Source organism: Solanum lycopersicum, chromosome 9 (assembly GCF_036512215.1).
Source record: "Solanum lycopersicum chromosome 9, SLM_r2.1".
NCBI lineage: Eukaryota > Viridiplantae > Streptophyta > Magnoliopsida > Solanales > Solanaceae > Solanum > Solanum lycopersicum.
In genome coordinates this window covers 30,306,713-30,325,471 of record NC_090808.1, presented here as the reverse complement: position 1 = coordinate 30,325,471, position 18,759 = coordinate 30,306,713, and the positions used below count along the sequence as shown (strand labels likewise).

Genomic DNA, 18,759 nt, shown 5'->3' with positions numbered 1-18,759 from the left:
TTATGGGCATATTTGACGCTTTTTTCCCTTTTGAAAAAGTGACTTCAAACATGGACTATAAACTCCTCATGTAAGTGAAGTACAAGAGTTATTTTTGGGGCTATAGGGAAAATGAATTTGTTGGCTAAGAGGGTGCAATTGGGTGTTGAAAAACTGTACATTTATTCATTAGATCAAAGATCAAATCAACAAGTGATATGGTAAAATAAGTTTGTGTCTTTTAGATTTGAAAATAAAAGTGGAGATAGACATAATTGGATTGAATTATTAATTGATTTTACGGAGTAAGTCAAATATAGATGAAGGATATAGTATCTAAAGGTCTCAATTATACTTTCTTTTAAAAAAAGAAGTTGAAATACACATGTAGTGAGAAATGCATGAGTTATCATGGTGTTGGACTAGTTGGGCTCCTAGACTTGTTATCTTCAGATGATGGCCTGTTTCCAGAGTCAATTTGTTGGATATCTTCGATCATCTGGACAATTTGACTCATGCCAGGCCTTGTTTCAGGCACGTTTGCCACACAAGCCATTGCAATCTGCAGCATTTGCACCATCTCATCTTCGTTATTTTGAAACTTGATGAGCTCAGTATCAAACACCTCAGCAGTCCATTCCTCCCTCACAACAGACTGCACCCATCTTGGTAAGTCTACCACCTCATCATGGCCAGGTGGCTGCACTGGTGCTTTCCCAGTAAGGAGTTCAAGAAGCAGAACACCAAAGCTGTAAACATCGGATTTCTGAGTACATTTCTTGGTCTCTATCACCTCGGGTGCTCTATATCCTGCACTCCTTGATGGGATAGTAGGAAAACCCATTAGAGGTGTAAGACCAACATCTGAGATGCATCCACTATTATCTTGGGTGAGAAGCACATTCGATGACTTGATGTTGCCATGAATTAATTTCCCACCAGAAACAGCATGGATATGGGCGATACCACTTGCAGCTCCATGGGCAATCCTCAATCTAGATTCCCAATCCAGTGTTCTTCCCAAGTCCCTGTTGCCTATAATAAATAAAACAAGGAGCAATGAAAGAAAAGAACTTTCTTGTATAAACAGTAAGATTGAAAATTATGTATAGCACCGAACAATTAATCGGACATTCAACAACTTGCAACTTGCATCTTGCTTCAAAATAATATGGAATCGCATGAAACCAATATCACATGTTAAAGTCTTCAAGACAAACTAGCATGCCTATTTCAGGAGTGTTTATTTATAATGCTTGTCTAGGGGCTTTTCTCAAGATATGGGTACTTCATTTCACATTCGAAATCTATCATCTTGTGCAGCTGATTTTCTTGCCAGTCTATTCCCAAGTACCATCAGACAAAAAAAGGAAGAAATGTTACCATGCATTCGAGTGGATAAACTGCCTTCCGGTACATGATCATAGACAAGAAGTTTTTCATCTTTGGAAAAGTAATAAGCACGAAGAGCAACAACATTTCGATGCTGATCAACAGTGCCAATTACCTCCATCTGTTGGTCAAATTCTCTTTTCCCAACAACAACTTCCTTGAGCCGTTTCACAACAACAGTCGTTCCCTCCTCCAAGATGGCCTTGTAGGTTGTTCCATAGCTCCCTTTACCCAAAACCTCAGCTGAGGCTCTCAACAAATCTTCAAGGTCAAAATTGAAAGAACAACCCTCAAAGAAAACCAATTTGTTCTTTTCAGCTGCTTGTACTCCACTACTGAAGTCCTCTGTTTGCTTCGGACTTCCTCCTCCATTGAAGTCTTTTTTTTGTTGTATACCTCTCTTAGTATAGTATCGCTTCATACAACACAATAAAATCAACAGAGCTAGACAGAGGATCCCTCCAATACCTCCTGCAACAATGCCAATGATAACCCGTGTACTCAAGCTTTTCTTGCCTTTATGGTTTTCAGGAATTGTTGGTGAGGCTGGCAGGATGCTCGGAGAAGGAGATGGTGAAGGCGGGCATTGAGTCAAGGGTTGTCCACATAATAGAGAATTTCCTTGAAATGAAGAAGCAGAAAAATTTGCAAGGGATTGAGGAATTGAACCGTTGAGTTGGTTATTACTCATGTTTAATTGAGTAAGCTTTGGTAGGTTTACATTAGGAATGGATCCTGTGAGGGAGTTGTTTTGTAAGTTCAAACCAGTAAGATGTGTCAGATTTTGAATTGTTGTTGGAACTTCCCCTGAGAAGGAGTTGAAGGAGAGATCAATGAATTTAAGGAGTAGAGATAGAGAAGAAGGTATTTCACCAGAAAATTTGTTTTGTTGTATAAATATGAAACGGAGGGAGGGAAGAGAGGTGATGTCTGAAGGAAGATTTCCAGTGAGGGCATTGGAATGAAGGCTGAGTGTTGTTAGTGCATCTAGTCTTCCTATGGTATTGTCTGGAATAGGACCATAAAGTCCAAGTCCAGGAAGGCGAAGTGCAACAACACGAGTGCCATCTGAGCTGCAACTTACGCCATGCCATGTGCAAATGGAAGAGTTAGTGTTCCACTTGAAGTTTCGAAGATGAGCTACTGCAGAAGCAAAGTCAAGTAGTGCTTGTCTATCTGATGTAAGGTCAGCAATAACATATGGGAAGAAGAGCAAGAGAGAAAGAGGTAGCAGCAGATGTAGTACTATTGGGTGTAGCTTCATCATTTTAAATCTATTTTCAAGTTGCCATAAGATATGAACTTCCCATTTGCATCACCACCTAGTAAAAAAAAATATGTTATGGAGACTTTATTGCGTTGGATTTATAATAATAATAATAATAATAAGAGTAAAAACCTTGTCTAGGGATAAAACATCCTATATTTGATGAACAAACACTTACCACACACAATCTTTGGCCAGATGAGAACATTAATTGCCTACTTTAAAAAGGTGCAAGTCTTGTGCCTTACAATTCTGCTCTACTCCAACGGCATTTTGTTTACTTTGCAAAATCAGATTATTCTTTTTTTCCTTCCTACTCTGCACTCTGCAGCTGCAGCTGGTGGTACCGGTAGGAAAAATTAAAGCAGTAGGAAGGAAGGAAAAATCTTTTCTTTTCTTTTTCCTCTTATCAAAAGAAAGAAAGAATAATGTTTGAGCTTCTTCGTGAAGCAAACGGAATCTCTGCTATTCTAGCACAGATCTCGAGGTACCTCTCCAACTACTTCTTCCTTGTCATTTTTCAACCATTTACTCATTCACCGGAACTACTCATTGGCTGTCACACACAATTGGCAACTGGAAATTCCCACTATTGATTACTAATCCACACAAAAAAAACAAAAAAGTCCTACACCCTTAATTTATTAGTTTCGTCTCCAATACACCTCACCAAAAAGTTTGTCCATTAATTTACACACATAATGATCAATTAATAAGATGGAGAGGGTGGCCTAAAGTTTCATTCATTAAAATTAAACAATTCTCTCTTTTAAAATAATTGAATTGTTGACTTGTTTCACATTATTTTAAAAACAAAAAATAAGAGTTAGTCTGATTGGTTTTGTCAAATCTACTTTTACATTATATTTAATTGTTAAGAATGTTTGGCAAAGTGAAACTGACTTAAAATATGTTTAAAACCAAAAATAGGACTTTGTTATGAACAATTTGTATTATAGTGAAACTCTAATTATGTAGAGTCCTTTTAGGATTTGGTTAGGAATCCTATTTGGAGACCATGTTAGGTTTTCCCTATAAATAAAGGGGTTTTGCTTCATTGTAAATAAGATTTGAGAAAGATCTATGAAATATACTTCAAGATGAATAAGAAGTCTTTTCTCTTCTCCCTACTTTGTTCTTCAACTTAATATATATAGTTTCATAACAAGTTATTAGCACGAGACTCTAATCAAGATAGGCGCCATGATGATTGACACAATCGTAAATATATTAATTTATAATGTGTTGTGTATTCATTGATGTTACACACGATATACTAACATTAATTAATGTCTTTTACCTTACTAGAGGTATGTTTACAATTCTTTGTAAGTTTGTGGCTTTATTTATATTATTATGTGGAAAAAGACATGAGATGGCCCCCTACTTTGTTCTTCTACTTAATTTATATAGTTTCATAACAAGTTATCAGCACGAGACTCTAATCATGGTATGAGCCATGATGATTGACACAATCATAAAAATATGAATCCATAATGTGTTGTGTATTCATTGATGTTACACACGATATACTAATATTAATTAATGTATTTTACCTTACTAGAGGTATGCTTACAATTCTTTGTATGTTTGTGGCTTTATTTATATTATTACATGGAAAAAGACATGAGATGGCCAACATAGGTAAAGTAATTGCATGGATATTCTATTTCTTATTTTTTTTTATTTAATATTATTATCGTTACTTATTAGTAACATAATTAATTTTTCTCATTAAATTTGAGGAACCTAACTGGTTCAGGATATAAGTATGACATATACATATTTAATTGAGATTGTTAGAAGACTTGCAAAGTGAGTAATTACAAAGCTCAAGAGTGAGCTTTGTTCTACTTTAGCGTATTATGTCATTGATTGAGGATAAGAAGATGGATTCACATCCAATCTCACTAAGAAGGTATGATGATGGATTCATGTCTAATCGCACAAAAAGGATACGATATTGAATTAAAAGTTTCGGTCACTATAGTTTTAAAAATGTTGAGTTCAAGTCTCACAATTTATGGCCTAAAATCATTTTATATGTATAAGACATTGAATTTGAGTCTTAATACATCATATTGATGATATAACAACGACTAAAGAAAAACTAATGAGTTTTTTTATGAGAAATCATGAAATGTACTGAATTTGCTCCATTGCTAAAGTCAATGTGGTAGTAGTACATAATATGCATGAAAGAAGACAAGTGATTGAATAATGCACATAAATATGAAATGAGATACTAAAAGCTATCATCAATTGATATGCTCATGTGTTTGTGTTTCATTCATGAAGAATAAGCCACCATGCTAGGCATGGGAATGATTGTGGCCTTTAGTCAATGGTGTGGTATCACCAAGAATGTCTTTAAGAAGAAATGTCTTACATAAAAGTTTCATGTTTTATCTTGAGACTTGTATTGGAGAAGAATTAGTGCAATTGAGACACATTCTATAGTAAATAAGAAGATTACTAATTTCAATACTTTCTTAATTTGGCATGATTATTTTGGACATCATTAGTCTATAATGTTTAGACGAATAATGAAAAATAAAAATGGACATCCATAAAAGAACCTAAAAAATCTTTTAAATTGTTAATTTTCTTGTAGTGCTTGTTAGCAAGGCAAGTTAATTGTGAGATAATCATAAACGAAAGTTGATATTGAATCCCCTGCGTTATGGGAACGTATACAGATATTTATGGACCTATTCATCCATCTAGTGGATTGTTTAGATACTTAATGGTCCTAATGGATGTTTCTTATAGATGGTCTCATGTGTGCATATTATTATCTTTGATGTGCAAAAGTATTTGCATAAATAATATGATTACAGACACAATTTTCTGATAATCAAATTAGTCTATTCAGTGATGAAGTCACGACTCACCTTTAGAAGAGGTAGAGTAATTGAGAAAAAAAAATTTGAAATGTACTCTCGGAGTATTAAAGTTGAACTTTTCTCATATAATAGTAATAAATTGAGCATTTACTAAAGCAAAAAGGCACATGACATAATAAATTTAGAGTTTACAAGTACTAATAATTCATTAGTTGGCATGAATAATTTGATCATCCAAAGATGTGCATATTGAGTAATGAACATACAATGAAAAACAAGAAGATTTTGAAGAATTTTTTTGTTGTTTGTTCTCATGACAAGTTGATTGGATCAACTAAAGTTGGAACTAAATTCCTAAATTCTGAAAAGTATGAAAGGTGAATATAGGCCTGTTCACCTATCATGTGATATAATAAAAAGATGCATGAATAAGATAATCACATGTGCGTTTGTTGTCAACTTAAAGTTTGACATTCGCAAAATTATTTGTGCAAGATAATTGAGCTAAAAGCACAACTTTCAAAATATGAAATCAAGATAATTTATCTTTAATAATATTGATAAATATATAAGATGATGCGAGACTAAATGTCTCACATAGTGACTCATTGCTTATGAAAATAAAGTTTCATGTGTTGATCTGAAATATGATATTACATACAAAAGTAATTCTATGAATCAAACAAATAAGTAATGATTAATTTTTCTGTTAATTGATTTATGGTCAGGGACCAAATAGTTTTTATTTGATAATTCTGATGTGCAATATATAATTAATCAATATACTATGATGCACAAAGATAGATTCTCTAAAAGATTGACATATATGTTAGTTTGTCTAACATAAGGGGGAGATTAGAAGCAACACAAAAGTTGTAAATACTCCAATTGAATGTCCCTTAAGGATAGAGTCTATGACATGCATGAAGCATGATAGACTAATCAATTCTAATTAAAATAATTCTTAAAAAAGGGGGAGGATCAAAGAATCAAAATGACCATAATAAGGATAAAATATGCTCTTGGAGAGCTTACGACATAACATTTTATAAAATCTCATGAGACGATAGACACCTAAAAATAATAAAGTGATGATCTCAATAAGTTATGTCTATTGTGAATCGATACAAAATGATATATCGTTGACGATATCTTTGATACCACAACGAGCAATGTTGTAAAAGATTATGAGGATATGAATTCTACATCTATTAAAGCATGTTTGTGTAGAAATAATTATGTGCAAAGTGGAATGGTGCATTGATACGCTCAAACTTACTTCTCAAATAAGAAGTAAAGCGGTCATGTCAAGTAAATAACCCAACTAGTGAGGTTGGGATCATTCCCACGAGAAAAATAGTTTAGACTTAATTTCAATCTAGTATTACTATTGTTCAGTCAATTACTTCCTTGGAAAGCAAAAATGATAAAAAGGGGGGTTTCTATTCCTAAATAAATGAAAATAACTAGCGAAATACAAGGAGACAACTAACAGCTTTGAATGTTGGAGTTTAATCAATTAATCAAAGTAACTAGGGTTTACGGGTTTCCCACTAGTTCATAACTTGATAAGTCTAACTATAACAATTCTTTTCTAGTATCTTGCATGCAAAGTGATAAGTTATGTATTTATAAATCCTTGGTCTGGCATCTAGAAAATTTTTCTCCGCACCTTGGTCCGTCTACGTGTGTTGCTATCCTAACCCTTATCTTTACCTCATATTAAGCATCATATTTGATATTTGACTAAGTTATTACCTCGTACCAATCAATACTAGCCTATTAGATAGTATACACTAAATCTATGTTGATAATTCTTTTCCTATTATCTACCTCCTTGGTCCGACAAGTAGCATTAAGGCGAGTTCTAACGTTGGCTATCCGTTAAAAAGACTTCTATGCGAAAGAATTATCAATACATGCAAGACACTATTCTAGAATTGTTATTTTAGTTAGGTTTTACCTCATTATTTGTCTATGGTTCCCACAACCCTAGTTATGGAGTTTAGTTACCCATAGTCATAATCACAATATTCAAATATATGGTATAAGAATTCATGTACTTACTTCAGTGAGAAAGAGTAAAATCCAAGTGATTAATCAACAAAAATCACCAACAATAAATTCAAAGAATCTCAAAATAATCAAGAATCTAACAATAATCAAGAGCCTAACCAAATAATCCAGAGTCTAACCTCAAAAATAAGGTTTTTCGAACTATTTATAGAAAACAAAAAACCTAATTAAACAAGGACTCTATTTGCTGGAAATCTATCAAAACGCGGCTTGATCGACGTACATCACGACAGATCGTCCTGGTCACGACAGACCGTCTTGGACTCCGTCGTCCCATACTTGATGCAATTTCTTCTGTTGCTCTCTTCATTACCCTCGACGGCAGGTATGACGGATCGTCACAGGCACAACAGTCCGTCGAGGGTCTCCGTTCTAAAACACTTGAACTCTTGGAATATGAGTACTGGGACTACTTCTCTGAACTTCCTGACGAACCTGCAGGACGTACCTTCATGGACACGACGGTCCGTCACGCTTTCCATAACCCTACACTTGCTCAGACTTCCCCATCTTCCTTCAGCAGCTGCACTACGCTGCCACCTACGGACCGTCACGAGCATGACGGACCGTCACAAACTCCGTAGGTGGTCTCTTCTGCATTTCTTCACTCAAAAACCTCTGCATTCATCTTTGGACAGATTTCCTGCAAATAAGGAGAAACTTATATAAAAATTAGCACAAAAAAGCTTTTGGACATACTAAACTTAAGGGAAAAATATTAATAATATCGTGAAACCACGGTATATCAACACCCTCAACTTAAATTCGTCGTTTTTCCTCAAGCGACGCACTATGACTCAATACACAATCTTTGTACAATAGTATCCATGTTTTATTCTTTGCAATCATTTGGCTATCAATCCCGATTAATCTCATCATATTTATGTGTGCTATCACTATTAGGCTTGAATTATGTGTAATCAGATCATGACACAGACTCACCATGCACTAACACCTAACTTCTTCAATTTCTCACCGAGGTGCTAATATTTCTGGTAATGCAACTACTGTCCTCACTTCAAAACAAAATCCTCATTTTTCACACAATGATTTCAGTTTGAGTATAAGGATTACTTTTCAACACTCACTCTCAGAACAAAATTACACTCATTCACACCTATTGGCATAAGCTTGCCCTTATTTTCACTGCTTTAAGTTCGCTATACAACCCTTAGGATCACGATAGAACTTTCTTAGGTTGTAACATAGGTTCAGGGTCATGTAGGGTATATTTAGGTATACTTTAGTGACTTTTTTCCCTCCTTGACATATCGGCTAAACATACCATTTTCTATCATTTTATTTTGCCCAGTTTCCCACATTCTTTCACCTTGCTATTTTCCCTTTTTTCTTCATTTGTGTAAGTGACTCTCTTCTTTTCTTGCTTGTATTTCTTGTAATTTTTTTTACTTTTCTTTCAACTAATTCTTGAGTCACTTTACTTTTGTTCTTTCTCTCTCTTTATTCTTTAAAACCCACTTCCAAAGCATTCCTCATAATAGTAACCCTCAACTCATGGCTTTGCCATGAGTCAAAGTACACAATACCCAAAGTTGGGTCAGTGCCATAAAAAGGTTGTTTACTGCATTAACCACCCTCAGCTTATGCCAAAGTGCACATGTCCAAGGAGGGACCAGGGCCAACACATTATTCCCAAAAAAGATTAGTTGAGGTGAAAAAGAAAGGTCTAATTTATGATCAAATCATTTGGATCAAAGAAGGATAAATTTCATTTGGTTTTCTTTTATTTAGGCTAAAAATGAGCTATATTGAATAAGGGCCTATAATCCTTTCCTAATTGTCTATTACAACTTACTTTTAGCAGGACTAACTTGGCAAGTTCTAGCTCAGTACAAATAGTGGACTATTCAAATCTTTCTCACACTCACTTGACATCTCATCACTCTACCAGATTATCAGACACCTAGTTCAAATTTTAGACTTAGGGTCATGCAGTGGTGTACCTCTATGTCATGCTTAGAGCCACACATTTATCAATTACTATGCCTAGTCATGCATCATTTTCCATTTTATCAGGATATCATTTTAGCCATCATGCTCCAGAATTAAACTATGTACACAATATATAGACATGCCGGTTCAACAGAAAAAGTAATCACTCTCTTGGGAAAAAAGAACACAGGCAAGAAAACCCCAAAAGAGGATAGTGTATTGGGCTACTCAGACTTGACCGTAGCACTCACTTTCCATTTACCCCACCCCCAACAAAAATACATGCAATTGTCCCCAATGCATAAAAAAATTGAAATACTAGAGTGGTAGGTGAAGCAAACCTGGGGCGCAAAGCACTGACGATCAGCAAGCTAGTGGGTCCGGTTCCTCGGAACCCACTACCTCTGTAATCTGGACACCCTCAGTGGTGTCCTCAACATCAACAACACTATCAGCAGTGCCTCCCTCTATCTCCACAGTTTTGGAACTAGATGCCCCAGTAGATAACTCTTCTGCTCTCATCTGACGCACCTCCTCCTCAATAAGCGAGGCTCTCCTCGCAGCCTCCATCTCACGGCACTCCTTCTTCCATGCTCGCGCCTCATCCTACCCTCGACCCCTACGCCTCTTGTCATGCTCTCGAGGGGGAGGTGGTGGAATCTCTAAAGTGGCGAATAGGGACGCCATCACCGTGTCTTCAGCAGGCTCTACAGAAGGGGCCTCAGACTCAGGCACCCTAGCCTCTAAGATCATATCAATATCTACGCGAAGACTGTCAACCGCAGCCTGAAGGGTCGACACATCCAGCGGAGGGGCTGGACGGGCTAGCATTCGCAACTCAAAAACGTCCAAGCGCTGATGAACCTCAGCGATCTTCCGGTCTGTGTGCTGGACCATTCTCCACTCCAAGCGCTCTTCTACCTCGGTAATAAACCTCTGCATCCAAGGCTGGATATGATGCAAAAGTGTAGCCATTTGCGCCTCTAATTTCTGGACCCTACCAAGCGGGACCAGAGCAGGTAAAGGGGTTGAGCGAGAGGAGCTCGGGGCAGTGATACTACCCGGGATAGACTCGACCGGGGTAGTGTCAGTGAAGCCGCCTGCGTAGCCGTGCGGTCCTCTGCTACCGTATCAGCCAGATTGTCACCAAGCGGAGGCAGCTCTGGACGGGGCCCTCTGCGTGGAGCCAACTCATTGGCCTCATCAGAGAGATGAGGCCGATATCAACAGTGCCCAGAGGGGTGTTGAGCTAATCAACGTGCCATATAGGCAGACCTGTGGACATGCATAGAGAAAATATCATGCACGGGAAATGGTAAGTAGTTGTGACCTTATAATCCCTCTCGTGCATGACCGCCTGTAGAAGCCACGTAAAATCCAGCTCGAACCCGGCTATCATCGCCGCCATCAGTACTGCTCAATCCCATGTGACGATATTATCAGCGGCTGTGGGGGAAAGGCAGTGGCGGACAATCAACCACAAAAACTTCACCGTGAAAGTCAGGTTGGCCTTCTTGATGGCCCCCTTCGGATCGGTCACCCAGTCGGCACCCTCTCCATCAACGGGCAAGTGGAGGGCCATCCACCTCTTGGTGGTCTCTCTCAGCGATGGCTCACGTAGAAATTGGTCATCTTTGACAATCTTCCATCGGTAGTCAAACTCGGCAGTGATAGGGGTCCGATTAGCATCAACATTCTCGCCGTATAGAAATTAGCCGATGGCAGGCAGAGAGATATCAACCTGAACGCCACGTACTCGGACCTACTCCAGTGGGGCATGTTTGTCGGGGGCAGCCCGCCTATCAATCTTTGATCGGAGAGTCGCTACGTAGGATGCATAGAACTCTCAGACCAGCTCTTCACTATAACGTCCACACGGACGTGCTGTCCACTCCAGTCGATGTCTGGTGAAGACATTGTGGATCTCAGGCATCGTCGGGAGACTTCTTGTAAGGACCCGCCGCTCCAACGTAAGTGTTCGAGTCATAACTCCTTTCTCATTCAGGAACTTTTCATCAGAATAGACTTGAAACTACCCGTCGACACACCATCGGTTGGGCTGGTCGGTAACCGAGGTGAGAGCACGAGCTGGTGAACCGGGAGTGGATTCCAAACTGTCAGCCTCATCAGACGAGGCCGACGCTACAGCGGTGGCGGGTGCGGGAACCTTAGCAGATCCGTAGTCTTCCTCCAACCACGAAACTCCTAAGGAACCAAACGCTCTTTCTTCATTAGTGGCTGACCCAGAAGGTGTATCGGTCAGTGTGCGCTCCTCATCAGACTGGGAGGCAGTGACTACGCCGGACGCTACCTTTTTGGGTGTGGCTCTGGAAGCACGTGCAGCACGGGATGGGGTGGAAGTGCCTGGGGGCACTTACTTAGGGTCACGCTCATCATTAGAGCCAATGACAGGCGGGCAGACGGGGCGACAGACTTCGATCGCCTGCGTGCATAGACTCGATCTTATTTTGGTGCCATAGTATATAGTACCTGTAAAGGATCAATATTAGTACTAAAAGGAGCAAGACAAGAAAAACCACACAAAATAAATAAATAAAAATTAAAATAAAATGACATTTCTATAGTAACAGTGAAACACGACGGGCCAGGTGACGGCTCGTCGTGACTATGACGGACCGTCATGGGGTCCGTCATGTCTTACTTAGACTTTGTTTATATGGAGAACCCTGAAGGAGAATCTCTAACAAGTATGACGGTATGTGCAGGACGGACCATCATAGGTACGACGGTCCGTCGTAGGTGTCCGTCAGAGGACACTTGAAAAAAATTATGGAGACCCTTAGGAGACGGGTCTTTGACCATTATAACGGTCATGCAGGAAGGACCATCGTGGGTATGACAGTCCATCGTACTTGTACGTTTGAGGACACTTAGAAAAAAAAAGACCCTCAGGAACAGGGTCTCTGATAACCAGAACGGTTGTGCAAGACGGACCATTGTAGGGATGAAGGTCCGTCCCATGTGTCCGTTTGAGGACACTTAGAAAAAAGTGAGATACCCTTAGGAATAGGGTCTCTGACAACCAGAACGGTTGTGCAGGACGGACCGTCTTGGGGATGACGGTTCGTCGTATGTGTCCGTTGAAGGACACTTGGAAAAAGTGAGACCCTTAGGAATAGGGTCTCTGACAACCAGAACGATTGTGCAGGACGGACCGTCGTGGGAACGACGATCCGTCGCATGTGGCCGTTGGTTGACACTTGGAGAAAATTGGACAGTGGGGTGTTAGGGTTGTTGGAACGGACCCAACGATGGTCCGTCGTGGGTACGATGGTCCGTCATCAGGGTCTTGTTCTGTAACTCATTGACAGAACTGGGGGGGCCCCATTCATCCCCTATGACCTAAATCGAATTGGTAGTGTTTTAACCTACATTTGTCTAACCCAAATACCTAGTAAACTAGCAATGCTAAAGCACCTATTTCTAGGATTTTAACACGGCAATTTCGAGGATTTTAAACCTAGGTCAGACAGAATTTATTTAAAAAATGAACATATCAAGAAGAACTAGGCTACTACTAATTGATAAACAAAAATGCAATATAAATGAGTAGAAATTAGAGATACATACCTGAGAATTTGAGAAAAATAAGAGGAAAAGGTACTTGGTGATCAAGAAGACACCCACAACAGCAGCTCTGACTAGTAGATGAGGACTTTTAGAACTTTGGAGAATTTGGGGAAAATGATCGGTTGAAGAGGGAGATGATTTTGGAAGTTGAAAAGGGAGGGAAATAGAAGGAAGAGTGAAGGAATGGGGTGAAATGAAGGGTTGGGGTTTTAAATGTTGAGTTTTTATAATGACGCAACGATTCCACGACAACGATCTGTCTTAGTTGTGACGATTTTTGTTGGTTCCGTCGCGTGTGACCTAGCTTGAAAATAATAGAAAGACATACCTAGAACGACGGATTCATATGACGATCCGTCACAATTGAAACGGTCCGTCGCTGTATCCGTCGTAACTGCTGCAGAGTAATTTTCTGCAGAATTTCTTGGTGATGTGCCTGCAAATTTAAAACCCATTAGTAGAAAATGCTACCATTACTAGAAAGAAAAACTATAAGTATTGGGTTGCCTCCCAACAAGCGCCTGATTTAATGTCGCGGCAAGACTGAGGACACTTGATTACTCAGCCTTCATCAAGATGGTATTCCTCTATCACTTCATTCACCGATGCATTATGCCCAAAATAGAGTTTTATTCGTTCTCTATTCATCTTAAACCGCACTCCCTCCTTAGTTTTTAACTCAACTGTTCCATGAGGGAATACTTGGGTAATCAAGTAAGGGCCGGTCCGTTTGGACTTGAGCTTGCCCGGAAGACAAGGCAACCCAAAACTGTTTAATAGCACCAAATCCCCAACCATAAACTCTTGTTGTGCAATTTTTTTTTCATTCTCCTTCTTCATCTTTTCTTTGAAGGTAGCTTCTTCATTGTTCAACCGAAATTTCATCTACCCCTTTTCCATTTTAACTAAAGATCTACCTATAGCAAGGAATGGCCTCCCAAGAATAATAGGCACTTCAAAATCGACTTCACAATCAAGAATAACAAAATATGCCGAAAATATGAATGACTCCACTTTTACTAGCACATCATGGAGTATCCCTATAGGCCTTTTCACTGTTCGATCAGCCATCAGTAGCCGCATCGCAGTGGGTTTTGGGTCACCCAAACCCAACTTCTTGTAAATCGAGAGGGGCATGAGATTTATGCTAACCCCAAGATCACATAATGCTTTCGCAAAATGTAATGACCCGACTGTACAAGGAATAGTGAACACGCCCGGATCTTCTTTCTTTTGTACGAGAGATCTTGTAGCAATATCACAACAATTATGCATTCTATCATCATCCTCGAAAGTGACCGATCTTTTCTCTATGACCAGATCTTTCATAAACTTGGCATAACCGGACATTTGTTCTAGAGTTTCTACCAAAGGGATATTGATAGAAAGCTTCTTCGACAATGTTATAAAACGCCGATATTTACCATCCTCGGTCTTTTTCACTAATCTCTGAGGGAAGGGGTGTGGTGGTCTAGGCATGGGAATTACCTTCATAGGGACTTCTGCATCTTTTCCAGTGCTCTCTTCTGCTTCACCACTACCCTTTACCACCTTATCATCATCATTTCTCACCCTTTTCTCATTAGACGACATAGGTGGGTCAATGGTTTGCTCACCACCCGAGTAGTGATTTCCATATAGTGCGCATCATTTTTTAGATTTTGGACAGTGTTGCTAGGAAGAGTGCCCGGTTGCTGTGTGTTCACTGTCGCAGATAATTGGGCCATTGCTTAATCGATATTGCATGTGTATCGACTTTTTGCCTAATACCTGCTAAATCACACATTAACTCTTTAATGTGCTCATCACTAGCATCGTACCTCCTCATCATTTTGTGCAACATATCCTCAAATCGCGTCATACTATCTCCACCATCCCTAGGAGTAACTTCACGATTTTGAGGAGGGACGTAGGGCCCATTCCTATCATTTATGTTACCGTAGTTACCCCTGTTGAAGTTGTTGTCGCGGTTGTAGTTTCCATCTCGGACATAGATCCGACCTTGGTTCCCTTGACCTTGGTGCCAATTATCCTGATTTAAGCCTTGGGCGCTCGGTCGGAAACCCCTTGTCTGCTCATTTACTGCATAGGAGTCCTCTGCATAATAGAACTCATCATTAGGTGGTGGTGGTTTAGGCAAGTAGTTAACTGCATTTATCTTTTCTGCACCCCCAGTGATATGTTTTAGTACTAACCCAAGCTCATTTCTCATCTAAGCCATTTCTTCACGAATCTCATCTGTGGCTGGGTTGTGAGTGGACTGCATTGCAAAGGTATTTCTCTCGGTATCTGACTTCCTCGTACTCCAAGCTTTATTAAACCGGGAGATTTTCTCTAATTTTTCAGCAATCTCAGCATAAGGACGCTCCCCATAAGATCCACCTGCTATAGTGTCCAACACCGCTCTATTATTATCATCCTGTCCCTGATAGAAGTATTCCTTCAGTGACTCATCATCTATACGGTGAATCGGGACACTTCTCAAGAACGCGGTGAATCTATCCCAAGAACTACTAACTGACTCTCCTGGTAGTGCCACAAAGTTGTTCACTCTATTTTGTGGTTTAGTTTCTTGGAGACCGGATAGTAACGTGCTAAGAAAACATCCCTTAGTTGGTTCCAAGTGAAAATTGAGTTGTAAGGGAGCTCAGTGAACCATATAGCAGCCTCTGCCGTTAGTGAGAGAGGAAACACTCTAATCCCTATTACATCCAAGTCCAAGTCAGGCCTCCCTACACAACTTTTACACATTGCCCTTACCTTAGCTATATGGGTATGTGGATCCTCAGAAGGTAGCCTTGAAAACAAGCCTCTAGCAGTGAGCATTTGCATCAGGCTACTAGTTACCACAAAGGTGTGGCCTGGTGGTAGTGGAGGCAAGACAAGTGGCCCATAGGAGTCTTCTATGTTATCATATCCTCTATAGTATGCTTGGGGCCGTGGAACAGGATTTCGTCCCCTCTGTTGGTGTTCACCCGGGGCATAGGGTAACAACTGACCATGAACATCAACCGGAGCTGGGATGTTCTAGTTTGGATCATCATCATTTATTCCCATGTTTCGATTCATGTTGCGTAGTGTACGTTCTAATTCGTGATAATAGGGAAACAAGGGTTCTCTTCCTCTTTGTGTATTTGGCATACAAGGAGGGTGGTTCTGCACGAATCAAAAACAATTTTTTCCCTATTATCTATGTTGATAATTTTTTCCCTATTATCTACCTTCTTGGTCCAGCAAGTAGCATTAAGGCGAGTTCTAACGTTGGCCATCTGTTAAAAAGAATTCTATGCGAAAGAATTATCAATACATGCAAGGTACTATTCTAGAATTGTTATTTTAGTTAGGTTTTACCTCATTATTTGTCTATGGTTCCCACAACCCTTGTTATGGAGTTTAGTTACCCATAATCATAATCACTATATTCAAATATATGGTGTAAGAACTCATGTACTCACTTCAATGATAAAGAGTAAAATCTGAAAGTTCGCTTGATTAATCAACAAAAATCACCAACAATCAATTCAAAGAATCTCAAAATAATCAAGAATCTAACAATAATCAAGGGCCTAACCAAATAATCCAGAGTCTAACCTCAAAAACAAGGTTTTTTCGAACTATTTATAGAAAATAAAAAGCCTAATTAAACAAGGACTCTATTTGCTGGAAATCTGTCTAAACGCGGCTGGATCGACGGACATCACAACGGACTGTCATGGACTCCGTATTCCCATACTTGATGCGATTTCTTCTGCTGGTCTCTTCATTACCCTCGACGGCAGGTATGACGGATCGTCACAGGCACAACGGTCTGTCGAGAGTCTCCGTTCCAAAACACTTAACTCTTGGAATATGGGTACTAGGACTACTTCTCTGAACTTCATGACGAACCTGCAAGACGGACCTTCATAGACACGACGGTCCGTCACGCTTTTCGTAACCCCACACTTGGTCAGACTTCCCCATTTTCCTTCAGCATCTGCACTATGCTGCCACCTACGGACCATCACAAGCATGACAGACCGTCACAAGCTCCATAGGTCATCTCTTCTGCATTTATTCGCTCAAAAACCTCCGCATTCATCTTTGGACAGATTTCTTGCAAATAAGGAGAAACTTATATAAAAATTATCACAAAAAGTCTTTTGGACACACTAAACTTAAGAAAAAAGTATTAATAATACCGTGAAACCACGATATATCATGCATCTTTGTAAGCGTAAAACTTATTTGACTTTTAATCTAGGCACTAGCAGATGTCATAGATCTAACATTGAATATTATTACTTAACAAAATTGAGATGAAAATATCCGATGACTTCAAAATCTAAAGCATATACAAGTTTTTGAAAAACTTATTTATTGTCTTCGTAAGGATTAAATTGATTCAAAATGCATACAACATATGGAAGTTGATTACCAGAATTAAAACTCTTGAAGAGTTTTCAAAAGACAATAGATTATTTGCTCAATGAAGTAGAAGTATGGAACTTGCAAAAATCATTGATCCTGAAGGAAAGATTCATAAAAGCACATAGAAGAAAACATATTTCATCAAGATTTTTCTACACTTATGATCTGGTGATATCAACATGCAACATGTTTGTTCAAGTAATACTACAATTGATTTATCCACCAAGTCTCTACCAACTACAACTTTCAAGAAGATGATGCTGAAGATTGGAAAACGACTATCCAAGTCTTTTGATGTTTTCATGAGGGGGAGTTAATACGTGATGTACTCTTTTTTCCTCACAAGGTTTTGTCCCATTGAGTTTTTCTTGTAACGTTTTAATGAGGCATCCATAATGCGTATCATTAACTACGTGTATTCTTTTTCCTTCACTAGATTTTTTTCCACTGGATTTTATCTAGTAAGGTTTTGACGAGACACATAATCTACCTACATTCAAGGGGGAGTGTCATAAACAATTTGTATTAAGTGAATGTCTAATTATGCGGAGTCCTTTTAGGGTATGGTTAAAAATCCTACTTGAAAACCAAGTTAGGTTTCCCCTATTTTTTTGCTTTAAGAATCATTTTAAATATGATTTTTTTTAGTCTTAAAAAAATATTGTATTTTAGCCTACCCAAACGAGTTCTAATACATATATTAGACATTGCGTTTCATTTTTACCCCTTATTAGACATTGTTAAATTAATCTTTACTTTAATTCAAAGCAATTAAATTTTTTTGAATTCATTACATAAAAAATCCAAAATGAAGGGTAAAATAAAAGAGTATCCTAAAAATAGTCTTAAAGATAAAATGATTTAAGTAAATTTGAAACATAAAATATGTCTCAACAATTCAATTATTCTGAATTGAAGGAAATATCACATTACAAGTGTAGCAGGCCAATTTCAAGGGAATGACTTTTGTAGTAGTTGAATTATTTACTTACTATACTATATTTGACAAAAAAATTAGAAAAAGTAGAATAGAAATTGGTATTTTGTTAATATACATTAAAGATACGTGAAATGTATTAAAATATTAATTTTTAAATTTATAAAAAAAAATTAAAAAATTAAAAAATATTTTTTCTAAAACTAAATAAGAAAACAGATATATTATTTGAAATTTCAGAAATTAAGTGGGCTGAAGCAGGACAAGGCTCACTGACAACAAAGACAAGATTAAGGCGTTGACCATGC

The 18,759-nt window shown here is 38.5% G+C and overlaps 1 protein-coding gene across 1 annotated transcript; it reads right to left on the bottom strand.

Annotated features, from left to right (window-relative positions):
• Positions 1-254: 254 nt before the first annotated feature.
• On the bottom strand, positions 255-3,458 carry LOC101263638 (probable inactive receptor kinase At5g58300). The gene is made up of 3 exons (XM_004246908.5): positions 2,817-3,458; positions 1,363-2,693; positions 255-1,014 (listed from the first exon to the last, which is right to left on the bottom strand). The coding sequence occupies exons 2-3, from the start codon at positions 2,636-2,638 to the stop codon at positions 389-391; spliced, it is 1,902 nt and encodes a 633-aa protein (XP_004246956.1). The 5' UTR covers positions 2,639-2,693; positions 2,817-3,458; the 3' UTR covers positions 255-388.
• Between the last annotated feature and the right edge of the window lie 15,301 nt (positions 3,459-18,759).

What these genes read in the sequence shown, in the direction of transcription:
- LOC101263638 (XM_004246908.5), bottom strand. Translation starts at nt 2,638, where the DNA reads ATGATGAAGCTACACCCAATAGTACTACATCTGCTGCTACCTCTTTCT. An exon ending in TTTATCCACTCGAATGCATG is followed by an intron (nt 1,015 to 1,362) that starts GTAACATTTCTT and finishes TATTTATTATAG; the next exon opens with GCAACAGGGACTTGGGAAGA.